The 22,966-nt window shown below is 38.9% G+C and overlaps 2 protein-coding genes across 2 annotated transcripts; one reads left to right on the forward strand and one right to left on the reverse strand.

The window, feature by feature from the left end:
* Positions 1–186: 186 nt before the first annotated feature.
* SPATA1 (spermatogenesis associated 1) lies at positions 187–18,453 on the reverse strand. Its single transcript, XM_059821778.1, has 14 exons — positions 18,435–18,453; positions 17,361–17,490; positions 16,376–16,482; positions 12,711–12,828; positions 10,588–10,641; positions 10,174–10,492; positions 9,817–10,065; positions 7,919–8,063; positions 7,708–7,768; positions 6,750–6,867; positions 5,805–5,930; positions 3,780–3,949; positions 1,905–2,003; positions 187–1,055 (listed from the first exon to the last, which is right to left on the reverse strand). The coding sequence occupies exons 2-14, from the start codon at positions 17,394–17,396 to the stop codon at positions 960–962; spliced, it is 1,698 nt and encodes a 565-aa protein (XP_059677761.1). The 5' UTR covers positions 17,397–17,490; positions 18,435–18,453; the 3' UTR covers positions 187–959.
* A 233-nt stretch (positions 18,454–18,686) lies between these two features.
* GNG5 (G protein subunit gamma 5) lies at positions 18,687–22,677 on the forward strand. The gene is made up of 3 exons (XM_059821785.1): positions 18,687–18,829; positions 20,021–20,176; positions 22,432–22,677. Exons 1-2 carry the CDS (start codon positions 18,749–18,751, stop codon positions 20,144–20,146), a joined length of 207 nt encoding a protein of 68 aa, XP_059677768.1. The 5' UTR covers positions 18,687–18,748; the 3' UTR covers positions 20,147–20,176; positions 22,432–22,677.
* The last annotated feature ends 289 nt before the right edge of the window (positions 22,678–22,966 follow it).

A 22,966-nucleotide genomic window follows, 5' to 3' on the forward strand; every position in this document is an offset into this window, starting at 1 on the left:
CTGTATTACTGATTTCCCATGAGTATTGCACTTCCAGTATTAAATACAGCCTTGTCAGCTTTTTAGCTGACATTAATTCCTAGCATGTTACTGTTCTGCTTAATGTAATAACATCTGGAACTGCAAAGAAGCAAATAGGAGAGCTAGAAAAAAAATTCCTGCCAAGAAGAGGTTTCTGATTACTCTTCCAGAAAATTGTTATCTACGCATATGCATGAGCTTGAACTTAAAGAAAAACAGAGTATGCAATACTGTCAGTAGGACCAGGATCATCATTCGAGCTTGTCCAAGACAAAGCTCGCATCTTCCACAAACTATAGAAGACGGTTAACGTCCACATGGCTTTCCTAATAAGAGAAGGAGCAAAACCAGCTAGATATGAAATGAGGTGAGATTATCTGAGCTTTTGTTCATACTTCATATGGTAACAATACATTGGTACTTTATAGATAGGCATACTTAAAATGACAAAAATATACTTCAGTAAATAGCTAAAGAAAGGATTACTGTTGCTGTGGTTCTACAGAAGATGTATTTTAATCATTTTCCAAAAATGAAATACACGTGCCTGAAAATAAGAACAGGAAGTTATAGATTATAGGTTTATTTGCTTAGCAGGTGTTTTGTTAACAAAAGAACATCAGCATACCAATGTGATGTTACACAATTCACTATTTGCACTTTTGAAATAACTTAGCTTTGTTTTAGACACGTTACTAGGTTAAACTATTTTTAAGTAGCTGACTAATCTTATAGTAAGAGTGAGATCTAAAAAGAAGCGAGCTGCAGTACCTCAGTAGCCTTGTATACAAATTCCACAACATTTATATAGTTGATGTCTTTTTACAAGATAACTTCAAGAACATGCAAACAAATGCTCTGAAATTCTGAGCCTCTATATACATTACAGAGCTTCTGAAGACTTTACAGATGTTAAAGTCAAGTCATCCTCAAATTCCTCATTTTCTGGACTGGAGAATTAAAGCTGAATGAATCTTCTTCTGTGTCAGTTCCGCTCTCAGTGCTCGTAAATCAGATGCTGCCTGCTTTCTCATCTGCAGAAAACCCAGTAATTTAAGGAATTGCAAAATTTAAGGAAGTTTTTGGAGTTGACATGCATATGCATTTATATAATTAAGACTGAATTTTATACAGGATGGCTGAATACAGGATACATCTTTCATCTTTAAAATTTTACATGTCTAATTAGATAGCCTAGTTCTAGCACTGCTTTCTTCTGTACTTAGCCTTGGTGTTTTTAAGAGGCTACTGTGAAATTCATTGTTCTTTCCACTCCTTGTTATACAATGGAGGAGGAATAATGAATACATCCACTCTAGATTACACAGTAAAAAGGGGCACGGGCAATCTGTGATGTAGAGGACTCCTATTTCAAGCATTCAAAGCTGAAAAGCTATCCAATGTGAAGGCCTGTAACATCATCTTCCTTTCAAAGGAAGCCATAGGCAGCACTAGTATGGAATAAAGCAGATGAAGAGGACTGCCATCTGCTTGGTGAGCCATTGTCTTTTTTTTTTTTTCCTCTTTATACCAGTTGTTTTTTTTCTTAGCCATGGTCTACTACTGATCAGTGCCTCACAGAGTATATTCCTTCAATTACCGAGTGAAATGGGAATTTTATCAAAGAGATTGTGAAGCTCAGCTTACATAGTACCTTGAAAATTTAAGTGCTTGAATGCCATACATTCAAAATCATCTAATAACCTGGTGTTCTGGGGTAATTTGGCTAAAGTGATAAAGTTAAAATGACAACTAACACCATAAAACGAACAGCATAAACCAAGAACTGTTTACCAAATATTTACATCATCTAATGTTTGGGAAGATCTAAGCTTTTTTTAAACATAGTAACATTTTGACTGTTTAATTAAAAGGCAGAGTACCTTAATTTCTATTATGAGTTTCATTTTTGTATCATCCAGCTTCCTCCTCAGTTGATCGAGTTCGTGCTGCACTGTAGTAATCCTGATGATTGTGTAATTCTATATGAAACAACAACAACAAAACTTTATGTGCAGCATTAGTGCATCTCTTCATTCATTGGGTGTTACTTCACCACTCAGAAACAATCCTCTAAACTCCTTCCAACTCCCCTCCAGTCCTTAATACGTGCTGGGTTTGGCTTACATCTCTGGTTTGTAAGCAGTCTGCTCTCCAAGAGAATGCAGCTCTCTTCAGCTGCCGGCCCTTCAGCTGGGTGTGGAAGTCACTCCCTATTGCTTTGGGAAGTTAAGATCCAGATCAGATCTCCTGAGTAACAGCACATTGTTTTGCAATTATCTTTTATGGCTACTCCCCATTTGTAATAAAAAGGCATACTTCAAATAATATTTTTTTCTCTCACAGGCTTAGCATCACTCTGTCACAGTACCTTTATTGATGAGATTGCTACACTCTTGTAATGTTTAGTGCAGATAAACTCCTGGTTATACAGCACATCATTTCAGCAGTAGCTGTGGGTGAGCCTATCTTTGAATTAACCTGTAAAACTAAAATTCATGTTTTCAAAACGTAGGTTCTGATACTCAGCTCAGCTCATGTAAACCAGCTGTGGTCCCTTGAAGTGAATAATGCTAAGAGGTGGGTGGTGTATGTGGTAATCTCTTGATGTTCCAAGCCTTTAAAAATGCTATTAAAGTGCCAGTTGAAGCAAATTATGCGATAAAGTTGCACATACAAGGAGTCATTAAGTGGTATCTGTAGCCTCTCATCTCTGAGCTCAGACCACTGAGAAAGCAAGAAAGGTACACAGTCATGCAGGAAAAAACCAGGCAGGGCCATCAGACTAGACAGGGGCTACTGAGGAAGCACCATATTGTAAGGACAAAGCTGGTGGAAGAGGGGAAATCAGTGACAGTGGGATCTGTTCCCCAAAGCCCAACTTTTCCCTCCTGACTGATGCCTGCCTGGCCAGGGTGGAAAGCATACTTGTGCTTAGCCTAATAGCTCATTAAATCCTAGCTACCTTCTGTGTGTGCTAGCCAAATAAGTAACTGCTGTATGCTTGTTAAGTTGTGTATATCCTTCACATACAGCCTCTTTGTGCCTAGCCAGAGAGATCTAAAGAAAACCTGATATCCCCCCAAAAGAAGTAATAACATATCTGAACATAGCTAGTGATATAATGTAATAGTAACACTATTAATATTTGTATATTGTAGATATTAAGATAGCTAAAATTATACACATTTGTATATAATATACATTCTTAGCTTGCACATACAGTCTCCTACCTTTCAGATACAAGGAAGGGACATTTATTTTTCCTAGTCTAGCTTCAGATTTGCCAACAGACTTCCTTCCATTAATGCATTTAGAAAATTAGCAGATACAACTGTTGGGAAGGGTGTTTCCCCCCTTCTCTTTTTTTTTTTAAGTTCCTCTCTGAACTTCCCATGGTTTGATACCAACAACGTAACATGAGCCTCACAGCTGCACAATAGTTCAGGTGCAACTACTCCAAAAGCCTCAGAGACATTTCTTGTTCTCCAATCCAGAATTCATTACTTCTGCACATGAAATTTGGGGTGACGAGAACAATATAGAACTGAAAAATTCATTAATCATACTGAACAAAAGGGGATTTTGTTACGTGAAGGTATTGTACAAATGCAAAGCGGAAAGAATCAAATGCTCAGACTCAAGCACTTCTTCAAGTCTTTTTAAGAAGAATGGGCTGAAGGAATTCTATACCATTTACATTTTATACAAAAAAACAGGCTGTGTAAAAAGAGAGATTAAATAATACAAGCAAATACCTTGGAGTTTGTCATATTGTTTGGTCGTTTTCGGCTGTCTCTCGCTTCCAATTGCAAGAGTAATTTCTGGTGGTAAAGCTCTAAATCTTGTTGCAGTTTGTTTAAAGCATCCTCCAGTGAAACTGTAACTTTCTTAGTTTCAAAGTACCTCTTTTTCCATTCCTCACGAACTACACAGGAAAACAGTAATGCTGTTTGGTCTTGTTCACCTTATCATAAGGTCTATTGAAGACAGTAATGACCAGTCTATTGAAGACAGTAATGACCAACTGATCTCACAAGATTCAGCTGGCCAAGGCACGCATTAGGCAGTAGGTTTCTTTAAAAACAGCAATTAGTGAAAAATCTTCATTAAAATTACATTCACTATAAAGGCAACTGAATTTTCACACAATCACCTGCAACAAAAGGCGCTATCTGTCCACCGATATATAACACAAGGTCCAAAACCAAAATTTCATTCCACCTGGCTCTTCTGCAGCTTTCAGCTGCACAGTGCTCCAGACCTGAGAAGACTGGTATGCCCACCACAGTCTGAAGTCCACAGCTTTACTGTAGCAGAATATTTATCACTCTAGATTTATGCACAATTTGAGCCAGAGATTTTGTACAGCGTAGTTTTTTACAGAAGTTCCCAAGACTATGGAAAACAGATATTTACCTTTACACTTAACTATGATTCCTCCTATGCTGTTAATGTGCTGTTAACAGCTGGCACATAAACCCCCAGTATCTGGTGGGGCAGTCTTACGGCCATGTAAGTCCACTAGTCTGCAAAGTGTCTTAAATGTTTCTTTCTTTCAAGGCGTATTTTAGGAAATCAGGACAACTGCTTCGCAGAAACTTACCAAAAAGAACCCAGCTGTTAGAGGACTATACGGTATGTAACTGAGAGTGACTGTCAGCATGGCAATCTTAGGAGGATATTAACTATAGACTGGATCGCTGTTCCTACAGAATATGCTCTTCCCTTCATACCTTTTGCACAAACATGTTTGCAAATGCACTTACTTACGAAACTTTACAGGTCTGATAAAAATAATTCAGAGGTAGAGATGCTCCTTAAAGAACCTGCAGAAGCTGTTTGAATCCTTGTGAAATAACCTTTATTTTATCTAACTGCATAACATAATTTAAGACAACGCAGGAGCCATTTAGGGCTTATCTCAGCAGAGTAAATTAGCTTGCCTTGCAGCTCCATGCTACTACAGATTCACTGCTTCAAGTACCCAAGTTTGTTTTTTTTAAAATGGAACTTTACCATACTGGAGAGTGCAGTGTAGCCATGCCCTTAAGACAATAACTGGAAGAATTGGCTTGCCTTCTCCTTTCAACAAAGCTAAAAATAATAGCTGAGACTCCTAGTGATTTAGCTGTCTTTAAGTACAAAGAGAATGCTCTCAAAACATCAAAGTGATTAAACCTCAGCTCTGTATAACTGGAATGTGACTTAGGGAGGATACTTTAAGTATAAACTTGGAAATAATTTTACGAAGAAAATTTGGGTGGGATTTCAATGAGATTTTACCTTGTTAAAAATCAAGGTTTGTCAAGCTTGTCACGACAGGCTTGTAACTTCCATGCCATAAGCTGAATACCATTAGATAGGAGGAACAAAAAGTACTATGCTGGCAATTTAACTAGAAGCCCTATCAACACAGTAAAAACCTCTGTAAGCACTAGCTAAAGATAGGTTTATAATATGTCGGCTGCCCTGGGCCTCAAACAGCGAAGCGGCCTGCAGTAGCTCTCTGGACACTGTATGTACATGGGACACAACTTGAATGGTTTATAAATCTAAAAATATCCTGGCTTTTATAAGACTGCCACAAAAAACTGGAAGGAAACATTGCAACCTTGCATCTTTCCAGCATGCTGTTACACAAATGAGCCTTCTTAGAGCTATTGGTTAGCAAACTGCTCTCTCCGTAATTAAGCTCACTGACAAGGAGACAAACATTTTCACATTGGCTTCAGTATCATTTCTCATTCATTCCAAATTCCAAAAATAAGTTAAAAGTGTACCGTGGTATCTCCTCAGCTTATTTTGTTCCAGAAGCCCTTTGGCTTTTTTGATCAGTTCTTCTCTAGTTTTTTCCATGTGCCTTCTGTCTTTCTTCATTCGTTGCAATTGTTCTACCATCTTCTTTTCTAAAGATATGATAATTGTATTTAGCAAGCATCTGGATACTGTAAGTAGGAAGAATCAATCAAGATTTTTGTAATGTACCCATCACAAATCATGCCAAAAGCTCTGTCAGAACAGGCAGCAGAAAGTCTTTTATTTTAATAAAACAGCTCTAACTTTTGGAAATGGCTGGTACATTAGAAAAAAAGTGAGAAATCCAGCATGCAGCCAGGCATTCATACACACACAAACAAGTAAACACCCTTTTATATGGCTAGAGAATGTATCACTAAAACTATATATTTGAGATATATATACACTGCATACATTGAAACGTCTTGCCAAATGAAGCCAAAAAAGCGTTCAAAAGAGTATTTCCTGCTCAAAATACTTTGCAATATAAACTGTAGCAAATTCTTGCCTTAAACTCCAGGCAGAATAGTATCTCAAACTTTCACTAGTTTGCAACAATAGGTCAATCACTTACCTTCTCACTATCATCCTCCTCCACCACAGTGGAGGGATTCTCAGCAATACTACCAGTGGTTTTCTTTGCTACATTTGCACATTCGCCAGCAGTATATAATCCACTCTCCCTCCTTTCCTCCTTCCATCCCCAAGTCCACAAGCTGGGTTTTCTAGCACTAGGAACCTGCCATGCTCTATGAACAGCCCATGCAATTATAAATGACTGGAATTTTCCAACAACAAATTAAAATTTGTAACAATACTGTGAATGAATGTACAAATTCTTTCCTAAAGTAGGTATTTCTGTCTTCGTTAACTATTCAGTCTTGATTAAATGTTCACTCCCTTGCAATTTCTTGGAACCGTATACTCACTTTCTGCCTGAATTGCAGGAACTTGAGCTGGATTTACAGAAAGTGCCAGAAAAGGTGGACTAGGAGGCGAAATATATTCTTTTGGACAAGTAAGATGATTTTGCTTGTTTTGCTCTGCCTACAGAGTCAAAAGACACAACTGTAAGTACGTAACTCATAATCCTGAATAGTTATATTAGACATATGCGCTGAAAGTGGCCTGAATGAATGGGAGGGCTGAATTTGAATTCTGCATATAAGGTTTTCTATTCTGTTTCCAGTACAAATGATTACTAAATTACAAACAGCTGGACCTCTGCAAATAAAATCAGAATGCTGCACACTTACATTGCAGAGAACATATGGACAAAAATGTAGACTATTGCTAATTGTTCTTGTCCACGTCCATAACCCTACGAGTTACTGACACTCCCATGCAAGACCAGGAATAATGGGCCTTAAAAATGCCATCTGGCTCATTGCTTATGAAGTCTGGACTGCCCATTTCTAAATCAAAATTTACAATAGCAGATGACTATATCATACATATGTTTTAAAGAATTTTTTAGTTTTTCTTATCAGAAGTTTTGCTCAAGAGAAGACAGATTTATCCCACAGGAAATATGAAATTATAAAAATGTCACCAATAAAACCAATACAATGTTACTGTCAAGAAACTGTAAAAAAATTCAGCTAACATTAATAAGACTAAGATAGTTATTGTATATGTAGTTCCTGTTAAATGAAAACCAGAGGTGTAACTTCTGATGATTTCACTGTTTAGAAATATAGTTGATTTTTCATTAGCAAATCTGCAAAGTACCGGTGCATGAATTAACTTCTTATTACTCTCAAACCTATATTTGAATATTTCATATTTCTCATGAGTTATCTGTCTTATAAAATTAGACTATTTATAGGTGGAGGACTATGTTTACTACTCCAGATTACTAAGAAAATGTTACCTTGAAAAACACACCTGACTATGCAGTTTTTCACCAGGATCAGCTATAGGCATGCTAGTTCTGTATTGCTGCAAGCTAGGAAAAAAATCAAATAAGCAAGTGAAAATTCATATAACAAAATGGGTTTTTTCACCATTTTCTTTCATTTATTTGAAGTCTGTAAAATAAATTTCTAGTTATGAATTAATATCATCCATTCTTTTATCAGAATCATCATTTACTAACCTTTGGGTTTTGTGTACATATTCTGTGGTTTGGTCTTTCATTGTTTTAGGAATTCCAGAATCCTGTGTTCTGTCTCTTCTTAGTTTGCTATCTTTCTGGTGGCCATTATTTTCCATGTTTGTAACGAGCCGTTTGGTGCTTAGGTCTGTGACAGGATAATGATGATCAAAATATATAGATTATACTCACAAAATTCAAGCTCTTCTGACTGTCAATGCCTGGACTTTCCAACCTGTATTAGAAATTCAGTAAATCAATCCAACAAATAATCTTAACTCTGGGGTATGGAAATGTTGTGTGAATAACAGGTGAAAGAAATAAAGGTAAAAAAAGGTATTTTTGTTTTGAGAGTTTGTATCTAACTAATTCTGGTAACTAGTACAGGGAAGATTATCACAGATAAACCACGTAATTATTTCACCTTCCCTAAACTAATGCTGTATCTAACACTTTCTGCCTTTCAGAGACTGAAGATCTGCGACAAACTGGAGTCAGCAAAGAAAGGGACATCAAAATGGTTTGCATTAAATGTTAATTAATAAATGTTACCTGCTTTAAAATATATACAATAACTATTTAAAGATAAAATTGCTGACAGACATTACCTTTACTTTATGCTACAAAATCCTACATCCTTCATCACATAAAATAAAGTTTTGGAAAACTTTTCAGTCATATATATACACACATATATATGCACATATATATGTAGATATACATATATATTTGTATATTAGGCGGTCTCATACTGAATATCAGTTAACATGATGATGGAGGGACAAAGTTATTTTTGACAGATTATGACTGGAAACTGAAATTACTGAAAAGTTATCCATGAAAGCCTTTTCTAATACACTCTCCAGGCATGTCTCAAAGAAGACAATATGAAGATTTTTGGTTTTTTATTCAAAGTACTGGATATCCCGAAAATCATTCTAACTGAGATCTATAAGGTGCCCATACCTGTGAAAAAATTAATATTGCCTCATTTAATAATTATTCATTAAAAATTTGCAATAGAATAAAGGTCACCTTTTTTACATTAACTGTAAAATTCTACTCAAATTAAAACTTGTCTTTCTGAAGTATTTCCTCAAAACCAGTTTAATTTTTATGTTAATATAACAGCAGTCATTCAAATCCAATCTAAATGCATCAATCCTTTCTTGGTAATTACTAAAAATTTAGGAATATTAACAACACTAGAAAACTGTTCAGAGATTTAATGGCCCCCAGTATCCATAAGACACCCCATTTTAAAGTAGTAGTAGTAGTTAATAGGTCTCTTCCAAACAACATTTTCTATTTTGGCAAATAACTGTTACCTAGTTTATGTGTGCTTTAAAACCCTCCATACTTTTGTACTATTTTCACTGTCGTTTGCTCAAAGAGTTCCCCCACCTCTCAATTTTAGTGTTGAATAGCATATAAATAAACATTATATAGGAGGGAGTGGAGGAAACACTTCCTCTTCTGTAGTAATGTAGCCATGGATAACATGACAATGAAAGTTTAAGTGACCAAATGCTTTCCCCGATGTACTGGTAACAAGATTTTTTCATTTAAAATTGCTGTTGAATTATGGGATCATTATTTTCCAATCTTCACAGTAGCTGCTTACTAATTTATTTTCATGTAAATAAGATTAGACGAATGCATCAACTATAGTCAAGTGTTTCCTTGCATCAGTACATTGTGATAAGGAAGGACTCATCCAAAGTAAAAACTACAGCTCTTTGAAAGATACTGTTATTGCTATTGTTACTAAAATTAGACTATTGTTCTGATAGCAATATTCCAACTCATGCTGTAACTGTAGATTTCTTAAAATTCAGCTTTACTCTGCCAACTTTCTAAAAAGCATGCTTTAGCAAAAAGATAACAGTGAGCAGTAGTACCCTTTCGATATTTAATGTGATTTTTGGGTGTTTGGTTATTCTGGCCTTGTTCATCACTGTGGTTTACATGAAGAATAAGAGCAGTTCCTTTGGCTTTGTCATTCCACTTAGGAGTATTATGCTCTTTTTGATTCTGGCTGAGATGATTTTGCTGAGAGGTCTGTAATAGCATATCACTCTCTCCAGACTCCCGATCTGCAGGATTTGAATTACTTGGTGCGAAGACAAACCCACTGGATCCATTTTGATCTGCATAATAATTGATATTGGAAAAGAGAAATATTGTTTTATTGTAAATGTTAACCATAATAGTTCTTCTTCTTCACCATCCTCCTTCACTACATTGGTTAAACTTACCTTTTTCTCTAAACTGTATCTGCTTTTCTTGAATCCTGTTGTTATGGTCTTGCTTACGTTTTCTGTGCAAAACTGGAACAGGTTCTTTCTCACCCCATTTCATAGGACTGTGCCTTTCCTGATTTTCTAGCTGATGACTGCTTTGTATGCTTTCTAAAAATCGTTTGCTTTTTTCAGGTTTTTGTTGGGGAAAAGTAGATAATCTTGATCCATTAGCTTCTGCATTAAAGTAATGTCTCTGTTGAGTTGATGATGATAATGGATAAACATCTTCAAAGTATTCCACTCCAAGTAATAAATATAATTCAGGATAAAGTGCCTAAAATACGCAGTATATTAATCAGACACAAAAGAGGAAATGTGGAATGTAAAAAGTTTCTGAAAATGATAGCTTAAAAGCCATACAATACATACATAAGGGGGAGCAAATGACTTCAGTTCCAGTTCTGTTTCTTGCTTTGGTTTCACCTTGGAAGATAAAGAATGGAAGCGTAACCAATAAAATACTTTTTTACCAATAATGTTGCATATGACTTAATTTCTGTATTCTATCATCATCTTTACATACTACATTTTTCTTTGGCAGCACTATCTTCTGTAATGGCCTGATGGGGAAGAAGGAACATAGAATACAATCACATGGCACACGGTGACATTTTCTGACATGGCATTGAAACTTTGTCTATTTTTCAAAATCTAAATGAGACCCACAAGAGTACATGGATGTACCGAATAAATTTCTTTATCCTTTGCACTTTCTCTTATGGTTCAAAGGACCTGATCCAACAGTCACAACAGAAGAAAGTCTTTACCAGAAGTTGTTTCAAGCTGAATCTGAATAGAAATGCTGAGTCTCACATAATTTTCTCTATTTATCTGATACAACACTGCAAAAGATTTAATGTATATCTATTAAAAAAAAATATCTATGACTCTCATGTCTTTTTGTATCTATTGTTTTGATATTCTTTGTGTCATATACCCATTCAGATTTCAACAGTCATCCTAGAAACAAAGTCTAAGATAAACAATGTATACTTGAAAGATGTGCTCCAACAGAAAAAAACCCCAAGAAATCTAACCTTACATTTAAATAATGAAATTGAACTAAATATGTATCCAAATTCTGCTCTCAATAATGGCCAGGCAATGCCATTGATTCACTGTTAAGAGACACAAGCTGTATGAAAGAAAAGGAAGAGCAAATAAATATGGTTATGGTTTTGGTTTACGTTTATTTTTCACTTAAAGACCCTTACTTGAAAGTAGGGTACAGCTCTTAGTACTGCTTACGTTGTTACTGTTGTGAAACAGAAGACGGGGGCGGGGGGGTGGGGGGGTGGGGTGGGACACGCTCAACAAATATTTGATCATGGAGATGTAATTCAATGAGGTTACCATGACCCTAAACAACAAATAAATTAGTTAGTTGGTTTATTGCTTTACACTTTGTTGTAAAGTTAAACAACAAACAACAGTAAATACCCCAAATTAAAATCCTATCTTTAATTTGCCGCTAAAAATCTTCACTTTTATCTACCAATATGTTTAATTCTCTTTTAAAGTAAAACACTTCATTAAATTCCTGACATTCTAAAGGAAGCTGGAAAATTTCTCCATTTATCTCAGAACTATCAGTGGGAAAGAAAATATACCATCTTACTTATTATCATGCAGTTAAAAACACCTCAGCTCTTTGAAGACATATGCACATTTTCAGATTCAGATTGCATCACAGTCTAAGTTTCTCTTCAGATTTTTTCACCTAGTTCTTGCACATTACTTAGTATTTATTCTACTCTTCTGTGTGGGTAATTTTAGTGATAACTACAAATGAAATAAAGAACAGCACCAAATTTCCAGCTTGTAATTAATTTCCAAATCCATGAGAAACAGAGGTGAAATGAGAAGTGGAAAAAAGTCTTCTATACTTATGTACATCACTTAAATCTTTGTGTATTACACGATCAAACTTCAGTTGGACTGATTTTCAAGTTTATTTAATCTTTAGCTGTTCTTTGTAAGACATAAATATACAGAGAGCCAATGTGAAGAACAGTTATGATTCAGAGACGTAGGTTTTTGATTACGTAAATCTCAGGCTGTATTAGTGGACTAATTAGTGGAACACAAATGTACATCCAGAGAAGTTTTCATTCAGAGACTGATCTTCAAAGGCTTTTGGGCAGGTCACAGCAGGAACCATTAGAGAAACTCGGACTTACTCAGCTTCCATTGCAATTCTTCAAGTGCAATATTCCCAACCATGTACTGGTAATAATGACCTTAGGGGGAATTTTTTTTTTAGTGCAACCAGATTTGTCATATTTAATTCACTGACTTATCAAAACTAGCATCTTTTCACTGGATGGCAACTAATTACATCTGATGCTTTAAAGAATGTTTCTAATATACCTGTCCAGCTGTACCTTTGTATTTAGGGAAGTAGACGTCATATTATCTAATCTGCAGGAACTAAATCTGTGGTTTCCATTCTAAAGCAGAAGAGTACTAAAGAAAAAAAAATATTAACTTACCACTGCTAGTTTTTTCCCAATGCATTTTAAAAACTTGAATTTATCTGCAACTGCAACTCCACCCAGGTACTCTCCAAGCTTCTCCCGTAGCACTCTTAATGTGATGTGAGGAGACACCCTAGAATGTTGTTATTCATTAATACATCTGTAAGATCAAATAATGATGGCTAGTTAGTAAGAGGGGGAAGATAATGCTATATACATGCTGGCTTGCAAGGACAGAATGACCAAAAACAGGAACTATCTCCTCAAACCGAACGTAATTACATATAGGCCAGAGAGTCTTGGTGTGGTAGAGTCAGAACATCGTATCACATTATGGTAGACTGTATTACAAGGGCTGTCAGAACATTAACTAACAATATTAATATTTTAGGAACCCCATACAAAGGGAGAATGTGAAAGTAGCTGAAATTTGAAAATGACTTTGAGCAACAAATGCTCTTGCTCGTCTGCAGAAGAATAACAAAAACATTGGAAACTACAGTCATGCATTTCCATATAAGTGACAAACTTCCATGGGGCCAGTCCAGGACTGTAGAACATACCCCTTCAGGCACTAAGAGCTAGAAAAGTCTTCATCACTACCCACTTTAAGTAGCAGGCACATTCCTTTGATTTTGTCTTCTCCAACACAAATTTACAGTTGGGTGTGTGCACGTATACATGCAAATGTATTTTAAATCAAAACCAAACACTGCAATGTGAACCTTTCCACCATAGTTTGAGAATGACAGAGCTGACGCAAATATAAATTGCTTCATTTAATGTACTACTGGAAGCCATGCAAATATTAAAGTAATGAGCTCAGTATAAAAACCACCATAGAATAAAAAGGATCTCTGCAGAATAAAACCAAATGTGCAAGAGGCACACGAAAGCTCTGCAGCACAACATAAGCAATTCTAATTGCTCCGATGCTGCCATATAAAATAAACCAGGGAACAAATTCAGGCCTGAGACTGTTGATCACCTATGTTGATTAAGTGTTACTATACTACCTAGCATGATTTTGGCCCAGGCAGCTATCACTCTTCAAGCAATGCACAGACATAGCTTGGGGGGCAGCACATGCCATTCTCAGTAAACAGTATAGACAAGAATGCACCATCCCTTCAACTTGGGCAGGTCTTCAACATTAATTTGTCAGGGTTTGTTTGCACCCTCAATCAGCCCTATATGCCTTCACTTCACACCCTAGGTATGTAAAAACACCCTCGGTTTCACCATAAACACAATACTTCAGTGGGCTACAATGCTTCCCTCACATTATTGCAAACACCCTGGCCTTAGAGGACCCTCCTCAAGATCATAAATCTGCCTTGGAGCACAGGCATGCAGCAGAAGAGACCCAAGTCTGCAGAGTGGGCACATCTAGGCCACACTGCTTGGTCCCTGTGCGTTTAGCTCCTGTTTATTTCTTCGCCAGTCACTTTTTGCCCACACTTGCTGCAGATATTAGCCCTAATGTCATTTATTTCAAATGTATAAAGAAATATGTGAAAGATGGATACATAATACAATACACATCCTTCCAAGGTCTTACGAAAGAACAGAGCTGATCTATTATTCAAATATCTCTTATTCGCTATTGTTTCTTCAAGCTGATGTCTCGGAGAAGATATGCCCCTTGAACAGTCTTCTGAAACCAAATAAATGCAAGCTCTTTCAGAGGAATTCTAAAACTGCACATTCTTCACTGATAATGCCCTTCCAAACCAGCATGGAAATCTAAATCTAACACATGTATGAACACCGGGGAAAGCATCTAAGTAACTATGATGTATCATGGGAGAAAATTATTTAGGTGTACAGAACCTAAGATATAGAGCAGAGATTTACCTGAAAATTGTTTGCCAACGCAGCTGCTAGGACAATATAATAATATATTTCTTACTTGCTGCCACTGGCTAGCAGAAGACTCATCACATCCGAGTCATTTGCTTCAGGGTGTTACTTTAAAAGTAATGCAAACTAGAGTTCATTGCAGCTATCTCATCTAGAAATAACAAAAGTATGGCTTCTGTGGTGAGGAATGAGGAATAAATAAAAGATCACAGGAGCTGAGAAAACAAGTTCATGGGAACAAGAACTGAGGGCCATAGACAATTACACACAATATTTTCCTCTAATTTCATGATTAATGGAAGTGGCCTGTACTTAGACCTAGGAATCCTTTGTTAAGCTGACTCAGACAGTACTAGGATTGTCAAGCTGACTGGACAGTGCTATCAACAACATCCAAACAGCATTAGTACCAGCAAGACTGCTATTCCTGCTCCCGGATTATAAGAGAGAATATTTTAAAAATATTTTTTTGTTTTTAAAGACAGTGATACACTGAACGGGTGCTAGTTATTGCTAATGCTGATGTACTGCAGCATTGCACAGTACCCATAGAATCATTAATTAGCACTTATTTAAAATTCATTAGCAAGCAACAAATACCCAGACAGATATAAACCCACTGAAATCAATGAGAATCCTCCTCCTCATCATCATCAACATCCTCAGAAGCTGATGACTCAAAATTGAGCCTTAGTGCAATAAATTTACACTAGAGAACAGTGACAGATGTCCAATCGCATTAAATGATTTGAAGTTACCACTCCAGACATGTATTTTGCACCTCTGATGGAGACTAGTGCAGCAAACAAAACAGATACATGCACTTATTTCATCTGGTTTTGAGAAGCATTTCAACAAAAGAAGCTGTGAGAATGAATACATTCCGCCTTACATGCTCATTCATACCTGACTGCTGTCAATCTTTTCAGCTACACAGTATATTGTCTTTAGTGGACAATACAAGCCTAAATTTACATGAGTTAAAACCTATATTCCCTGCAGCTTAAGCTAAACTGACATGTTTTGCACAGGAGCAGACAAGGTGCATGTAAAAGCTCCGTTTCAACACACACTCTTTACACTATTGGATTTTTCTGCAACTTCTTACCACACCAGATACACACAGATTTTGTAAGTGTTTAGGAGAATGAAACAAACTTTCAAAATTGTGAAAGATTAAAACTGCAACTCCCTGTGCCAGGTTCGGGGCTAGGACTGGGAACCAGAATAATCTTTCACTAAGTCCTCTAAACAGCTACCTGAGAGTGCACATAGTACACGGTGTTGTGGGCAACCTTTCAGAAATACTACTGAAGATGAAAGAAGATATGCTGATGCTTGCATGGACTGTAATGCTTCCCCTTGAGAAACATGGCTTAAGCTCTTTCTTCAGACTGAGCTCAGATTGTCATATCCCTGTTCCTGGGAAGTGACAGGCTTTCCCGTCTTCATCAAGCCACTCTGTCTTGAAGCTGGCCCATTGCCGAAAAGAGTTCAAGATTTTGATAACCAGGCTCAAGGAGACAGCATGAATATAAGACTGTAATTTTCCAACATAAATTATTCTGCAGAAATACTAGCACTGCTCTGGAAGTGCACTTCAATGACCTACATCAAGGGCTGCAATGGAGCTAATCCTGATACAGTCCAAACAGACATAATGCTAGTCACAGGCACCACTTACCCTCCAGAAATTATTAGAAAACAAGTCTCTTTTGACAGACATAATTGTGCTCTATAGAGCAACAGCTGGACTACATGACTGAAGGACAATGTAAAGGACCTACCATGTACATGAAGCCTAAGAATATACTCACCTTATAAATCCGGCTGAGATGAATTTGCTAGTAAGAGCTACAGGAACTGTATTCAGCTTAAAGTTCCACACTTCTTCTGGGACATAAAAAACATGGAGCTCCACCAACTAAAGAAAGAACAGATGATCATAACTGTAGATGTATTATAACCCTCTTCATATACACTTTGCTTTGCTTAGGTGGACTTCCATTTTCTGGAGGCAGGAATGGTTTCTTTGACGTTAGTACATGGACTAGAAGAGCGAGGGTCTATCTGACAATGATGACTAGATAGTGAGAACAGTGATGAGTAGAGCAATTTGTGATTGAATGCCAGCTGACAGCATCAAAATAAGTCACATTAGAACAAGCTCAACAATGGAAATGAGAGAAAAGAAAGCTTGTGCTACCGCTGTATGTCACCGTGACAGCAATGGAGAGAGCTTACCAAAACCAGTTGATACTCTGGAGCATGCCATGGTTACAAGAATACTTCAGCTGAAACCCTACCTTTGTTCATCTCACAAAAAGTGCAAAGCCATGAAAGCTTGATCCAAACAACACCACAACTTGACCTTGCCAACAAGAAAAAAAATTCAAAATATTTCTGACAGTTGTTAATACCTTGGAAGCACAGAAATGCTCCTGGTGATGTCTGCAACAAGAGTAACTAAGCCTACTCTGAGCAAGGTTCACTTAGATGCTGTTCAAACCTCTGGTAGTTGTGGGACTGTTGATGTCTGGGTCTTGATATTTTTAGTGAAAATCAGATGGTATTGACAAGGAGGATACACTTTGCTGTAACTAGAAGCCATGCAAATAAGCTATATTAAAGATTTCTGCAATTGTTGAGTTACTAAACATAAACTAGAAAAGAATGCTTTCTATACATAGTATGTTAAAAGCGTGGTTTTTTCCTCTCAGCTAGAAATGGTACACTGTCACTTATTTTAACATTTTTTGTGAAATCTAAAAAATCTCTATTGAAAAGTACAAAAACTCTCACCTGTGATGTTCGAGGTCTCATTTGACTGAGCGACATGTTGGTCCCTGTACTTGATCACAGTGAATGCCAGGTGGGCTTTCTAATTTTCTTTTTAAGGAAAACATTCTTTAAGAATGAGTTTCATGATAATCTGTTACGAGAGAAGTTACTCCATTAATATCCTTTATTTTCACTTACTGTTCTTTCCATTTATGAAGATGGAAAAGTTGTTTCTGTGCTGAGGCAGAAAGCTTCCAGCTAACTGCAAACAAACAGACTCAACCACACCTTCTACACAAGTGAGTGTCACCTCAGTAACTGGGGGAATTGCTAAAACACAGCCCTGCAGCTCTGAGAGATCTGCCCTGGAGCATTTCCCCTTAACATTTTCTCCCCTTTCATAAAAATATTTCGGTTGTATGTAATTTTCTACACAACTGTACTGTCTTCCTAAAGACACAGACCTAAATCCCCACAAAACGGGATTCTTGCAAGGTCTGGGTTTATCTCTGTTAAAGGGACGATTATTGTGAACTGCCACCAAGCCACATGCACGGCACATTGTGCCGGCCAAACGGTATTCCAAGGAAACCTGACCGTGCCGGGCAACCATGTCAGAAAAAGCCTTTCATAAACTATAAACCATGGTTCTGCCCTAACCTTGTTAAGGCTTCCCTCAGCGCTCTCACTTCGAAGGCTCTCCCAGCGCCTCGGAGGTCACAAGCCTCCTTCAGATCTTCAGCCTGCTGAAGGCCCTCGCTGTTCTCCTGATCCTGATCTTAGCAGCTCTCCCGGGCGCCCCTGCTACTTTCAATCCACCTTTTCTTGAGCGCAAGGGACCAGACCTTCCAGATGACCTTCCCGGCCTCGCCCTGGCTCCGTGCGCTGGAACTAAGTCTTCCCCGTGTCAGGGGGAGGCACCTACTCAGAAGGGCCCGTGCCCTCACTTGCCTCTTCACAACTACACCGCACCGAGCTCCCACAACCACCTGACTAGAACACCCCGCCGCTTCTCCACAGGTATTCCCAACCTAAGACACGGCAGGTTACAGCACAAGTTCTTCCCATTAGTCCCTGTGCATATATATATCTTACTTCCATGTTTCCAGGCGATTCCCCCCTTCCCGGGCACACAGAGCTGGCAGGCGAACCGCCGCGAACCACAAGCACTACTGGCAAACCCGGACCGCGGGCTGCCGCCGGGCTCGGGGCGCCCGCCCGTCCCTTGGTGCCGCCTCCGGCGCCCTCCAGCGGCCCCGCAGCGCCCCCCGCGGCGGCGGCCTGGCCCTGGCTCCGGCTCCGGCCCAGGCGGCGGTTGCGCAGGCGCCACCGGGCCGGAGAGTTTGGGACGCGCCGGGAAGTTGGGGCTGGGTGTGCCGCCGCCTGCCGTGCCAGCCGCCGCTCCCACCATGTCGGGCTCCTCCAACGTGGCGGCCATGAAGAAGGTGGTGCAGCAGCTGCGCCTGGAGGCCAGCGTGACCCGCGTGAAGGTGAGAAGCGGAGCCGGGACGGGGCGGACGCGCCGCCATTACATCGCCCTGGGGACCGCGCCCCGCGGCGCTCATCGGAGGCGACGGGGCCGCCCGGCGGGGCAGGGGCAGGGGCCGCGGCCGGCCGGGGCCGCCAGCTGGGGCCGGTGCAGCCAGCTCCGACCTGCCCCGCCCCGCCGACCCTCCTTGGTGGCGGCGCCCCGCTCCCAGGCTTTAGCCCCGGGGCTCCGTCGGGCCTCCCCGGCCGAGCCTCGCACCGGGGCGGCTGCGCAGCTGCGTCTCCTCCCGCTGCCGCCGCCTCCCCGGGGCTCGGCCCGTGCGGGGCCCGGCCCGGCCCGGCCCGCCGCGCCCTTTCGCTTCCTGCAGCCTCTCGGGGACCCCCCGGGGCCGCTCTCCGGCCGAAGCACTCCTCCGGCGGGATGGACGCGCCCCGCTCTCTCCTTTCATTTCCTTATTCTGGGGAGTGTCTTCTTCCATCAGACTGGTGACAAGGGCAGCTTCAGTCGGCGTTTACAACAGGTTGCCTTGGCTGGCCTGGCCCCGACACTGTAAAATGGAGACTTCGCTGCGAGGCGTACTAAGTGCATTTAACTCGTGCGTTTTCGGGGTGAGACTGGGTTCTGTTAAATTAGAGAAACTCTGGGCAAACTGCAAATACAAGATACCAGTGAAGACGCTACTTTCTGAAACTTTGATCGTTCTTTTTTTGTGAGTGCAGAGTTACAGCAAAGAAAAGCAAGACAAAGAATTTTTTCACTGTTCTGTGTTTAGGTAGGTACAGCCTACCGAAAAAAACATACACTATCTCATCATACGGATGGCTTTCCAAGGGAAGATAAAATGCCAGTTCAGTCAAGAAGAACATGTTAAACTATAGGTTGTATTTTTAAATGATTTATGCTAGAACAAGGATCTTCATATATTTAACAAAGCCGTCTCCAAGATGTTGCTCATCTGTCACCCTTCATGCTTGGAAGTTTAACATGAAAATTTTCCAAATTAATTCTTATTCTAATATTGCACAACTTCTTGTCTTTAAGAAACCAAAAAATTATGATGAAACTCTTGTATAAAATCTGTGTAAGCTGTATTGCAGAATCTTTTAACAGTATTCTTTATACTTTTTCATGTAGCTACATCCTCAGTGAAGAGTATTTAGTGAATTCTAATGCAAGCTTTTATTATGACTAGGTTTCTCAGGCTGCAGCAGACTTGAAGCAATTCTGCCTGCAGAATGCACAACATGATCCCCTACTGACAGGAGTATCATCAAGCACAAATCCATTCAGACCCCAGAAAGTTTGTTCATTTTTGTAATTACATGAAGTACTTTGGTATCTTTCAGTGGTAAGTTCTTGAATTACAATTCATAAACTGTTCTGTCATTAAAAATAGCTGGCTTTAAATGAGACTGCCTGTATTCAGAGTATGCAGAAGAGACATCTGACTTCTGCAGCTGGTGTTGGTCTAGATCCCCATTTTGGGGCACTCCTCCCCTACTCTGATGGTAGCTCTGTACTGGACATATGCTGTTCATAAGTATTATGAGTAGCACTAAGCTGTTGCAGAGCTTCAACCAGTTTCTGTTGCTGCAGCAAAGTAGCAGTGAGGCCAGCTACTACTGAGCTGCTATTTGGACTAACCTGGCTGTGCAATAATCCTGCTATATCTTCCCTCTGTGTAAGGGCATTATTTCTCTTTTCTCATATAGGATTACTCAGCTGACAGCGTACATGGTGAATCCTGATTGTGGCAGATAAAGCAGACTTTAGTTCTTAAACTTTTAAAGAGCACTTCTAAGGATAGATTAGGGGTGATCTCCAAGAAGAGCACTGTACCCTACAGGACATGCCTTCTAAGCCAAAAGAAAAAAGTATGTAGTCCAAGAAATGTATGAAGGCCCATACTCCACTCAAATAAGCTATGACATCGGTAGCAGTTTAAATAACTAGAAACAGTTGAATACTCATTTGGATTTTCATTCCAAAACTTTTATAGGTTCATTAGCACTACTGTTATCACTATGAAGACTACTAATCTGGCATTCCTTGAAAATTCTGGTGATTACATTTTAGACTAACCTATTTAGAAAGGTGAGTTTTAGATCCACAGTAGTCTCACCAACACTCTGAAGAGTCACAATAATTTGGTATTTTGCACACAGTAAATGCATGATGATTTTACTGTGTCCCTCTTCCCCATTACCCCTTGACTTGGATCTGTTGGGTGTGAGAACATGTATGTTATTTTGAAGCACATGATATGCAGTTAACCATAATTCACAACCCTTAGAAATCTCATAGTGAGTCTTAACCTTGAAGAATTCTGGTTTTGTAGCTGACTTACATCACCCAAAGAATTGTAGTTTGCTAGATTTGTGTTATTTAGGCAGCTTTATAGAAGGGTGAGCACAGTCAGACTGTTGTTAAAACTGTTCTTTAAAATTGTTGTCCCCTCAAGCAGACTGTAGAAAGCTTCCAAAAAATCTGTGTATAAAAAAGGTGGTTTGTGCCAGTAGAGCCCAGAGCAGTAACAGTGTAGAGGTTGATGCTTAACTATTTAACAAACAAAAACACTTCCCCCATTGTTTTAAGTAATGAATTACAACAATGTAACTGAAGTGTGCTTTAGAGTTCTTTTAGCTTTTAAAGTTATTTCTACTGTGAATTTTATCAACTATTCTTATTTAAAAGATACTATTCTTGGACACTGACTTGTGTTCACACTACTGTAGTTTCAGCTTTAAGCAGTAATTCAAGGAAGAAATCAGATAATCTGTAAGCGTTATAGACTGATAACCCATAAAAAGCCAAATAAACTGTACTTTAATCAGTGACACATACAGTTCCCCACTAAGCTTTGCCAAGGTCTAGTAATTCCTGGGTATGGATGCCAGGAAATAACGTTTCCTCTGTCTCACACACACGTGTGTATACACAGAGCATAAAAGGCTTAATATTTTTTTTTCTCAGTTACAGCCCTTATCTTCCGCCATTCTGATTTTGGTACAGAGCAGTTGTTTCTGCTGATGTTACAGGCAAACATCATCAGAACAGCAGTTATAGTTACACTACCTATATGGAAAATTTCTCTTCCTTCACTGTCTCTCTTGCAAGCACTTCCTCAAAATAGGCAATTTCTTAGTTGTAATCCTGGTGTTTTCATGATGAGCCAACAGAGTTCATGTTTGCACAGTCAGCACCATCTCTGTGAAGTGAAGAGGAAGTGTCATTTGTTAGTTACACAGACTTCCCCTGCTTTTCAAAGGCAAAGAGGATGCCTGGTATTCCTGTAGGCACCAAGTGACTAGGAACAACTTTTTCTGTCCTTCCACTTAGCAGTTTGGCTTCCAGGAGACACTAAGCTTCAGTTCTTTTGTAACAGCTTTGATTATCTTCTTGTACCCTTGGGGATAGCTTCATGGTTTTAAAAGTTTATTTTATAAACCAGTAGTTTTAGAAAACAGCTGTGGAAAAAGAGGTTTGGGGTTTTTTTTCTAAATAGTTGTCCATGGCATACTCTGAAGGTACATGTTCTTAGACATAGAGTTGCTTCATGCAGCATTGATACTTTTCTAACTACATTTTGTTTTTCTTTTTCAGATCTTTTAGCATCTTTTTCTAGCTGCTGATGTGTGTATGGGCAGAGTGCCTCAAGGAGTGGCCTGGTTTGAAGTCTGTACAAAAGCTTAGCTTTAACGTGCCAAATCTAGCTGTAAAATTGTTACTGTCATCAAACCTTTTACCATCTACCTCTCCAAATGAACTGTATGCTAATTACAATACTTCTGTTTCATAAGGGAATCAGTTTTATATGCCAAACAAAAAATAAAAGTGTCTTGACTTAGACTGGTCTTGAAATTACTGTAACGAGGTGATTCACTCCTGGATATGTTGACACCTCACCAGTTACTGCATTGCTCTGCAGCAACTGGAGAGCATATACAGGAGTCTGTCTTTAAATATTCCATGCTGCTGCAAGTTTGCCTGGGGTTGACAGTCTTGCAGAACAATGAAGCTTCATCAGTACTATACTTAGAAGCATAATAGAAATAGAACAGAAAAAATTTTTTTGGCTGTTAGTTTAGAATTCAACGATACAGCAGTCCCATGTCATAGACATTAAATAAAGACAAGG

Source organism: Gavia stellata, chromosome 10 (genome assembly GCF_030936135.1).
Source record: "Gavia stellata isolate bGavSte3 chromosome 10, bGavSte3.hap2, whole genome shotgun sequence".
Taxonomy (NCBI): domain Eukaryota; kingdom Metazoa; phylum Chordata; class Aves; order Gaviiformes; family Gaviidae; genus Gavia; species Gavia stellata.

Bases quoted from the DNA above. Each gene is read 5' to 3' on its own strand.
- SPATA1 (XM_059821778.1), bottom strand. From the start codon at position 17,396: ATGTCGCTCAGTCAAATGAGACCTCGAACATCACAG. The intron at 16,483-17,360 runs GTGAGAGTTTTT...TTCTTTCTTTAG, and splicing joins TGAGACCTCGAACATCACAG to TTGGTGGAGCTCCATGTTTT. The intron at 1,056-1,904 runs GTACTCTGCCTT...GGTTTTCTGCAG, and splicing joins AACTCATAATAGAAATTAAG to ATGAGAAAGCAGGCAGCATC.
- GNG5 (XM_059821785.1), top strand. From the start codon at position 18,749: ATGTCGGGCTCCTCCAACGTGGCGGCCATGAAGAAGGTGGTGCAGCAG. The intron at 18,830-20,020 runs GTGAGAAGCGGA...TATTATGACTAG, and splicing joins CCAGCGTGACCCGCGTGAAG to GTTTCTCAGGCTGCAGCAGA.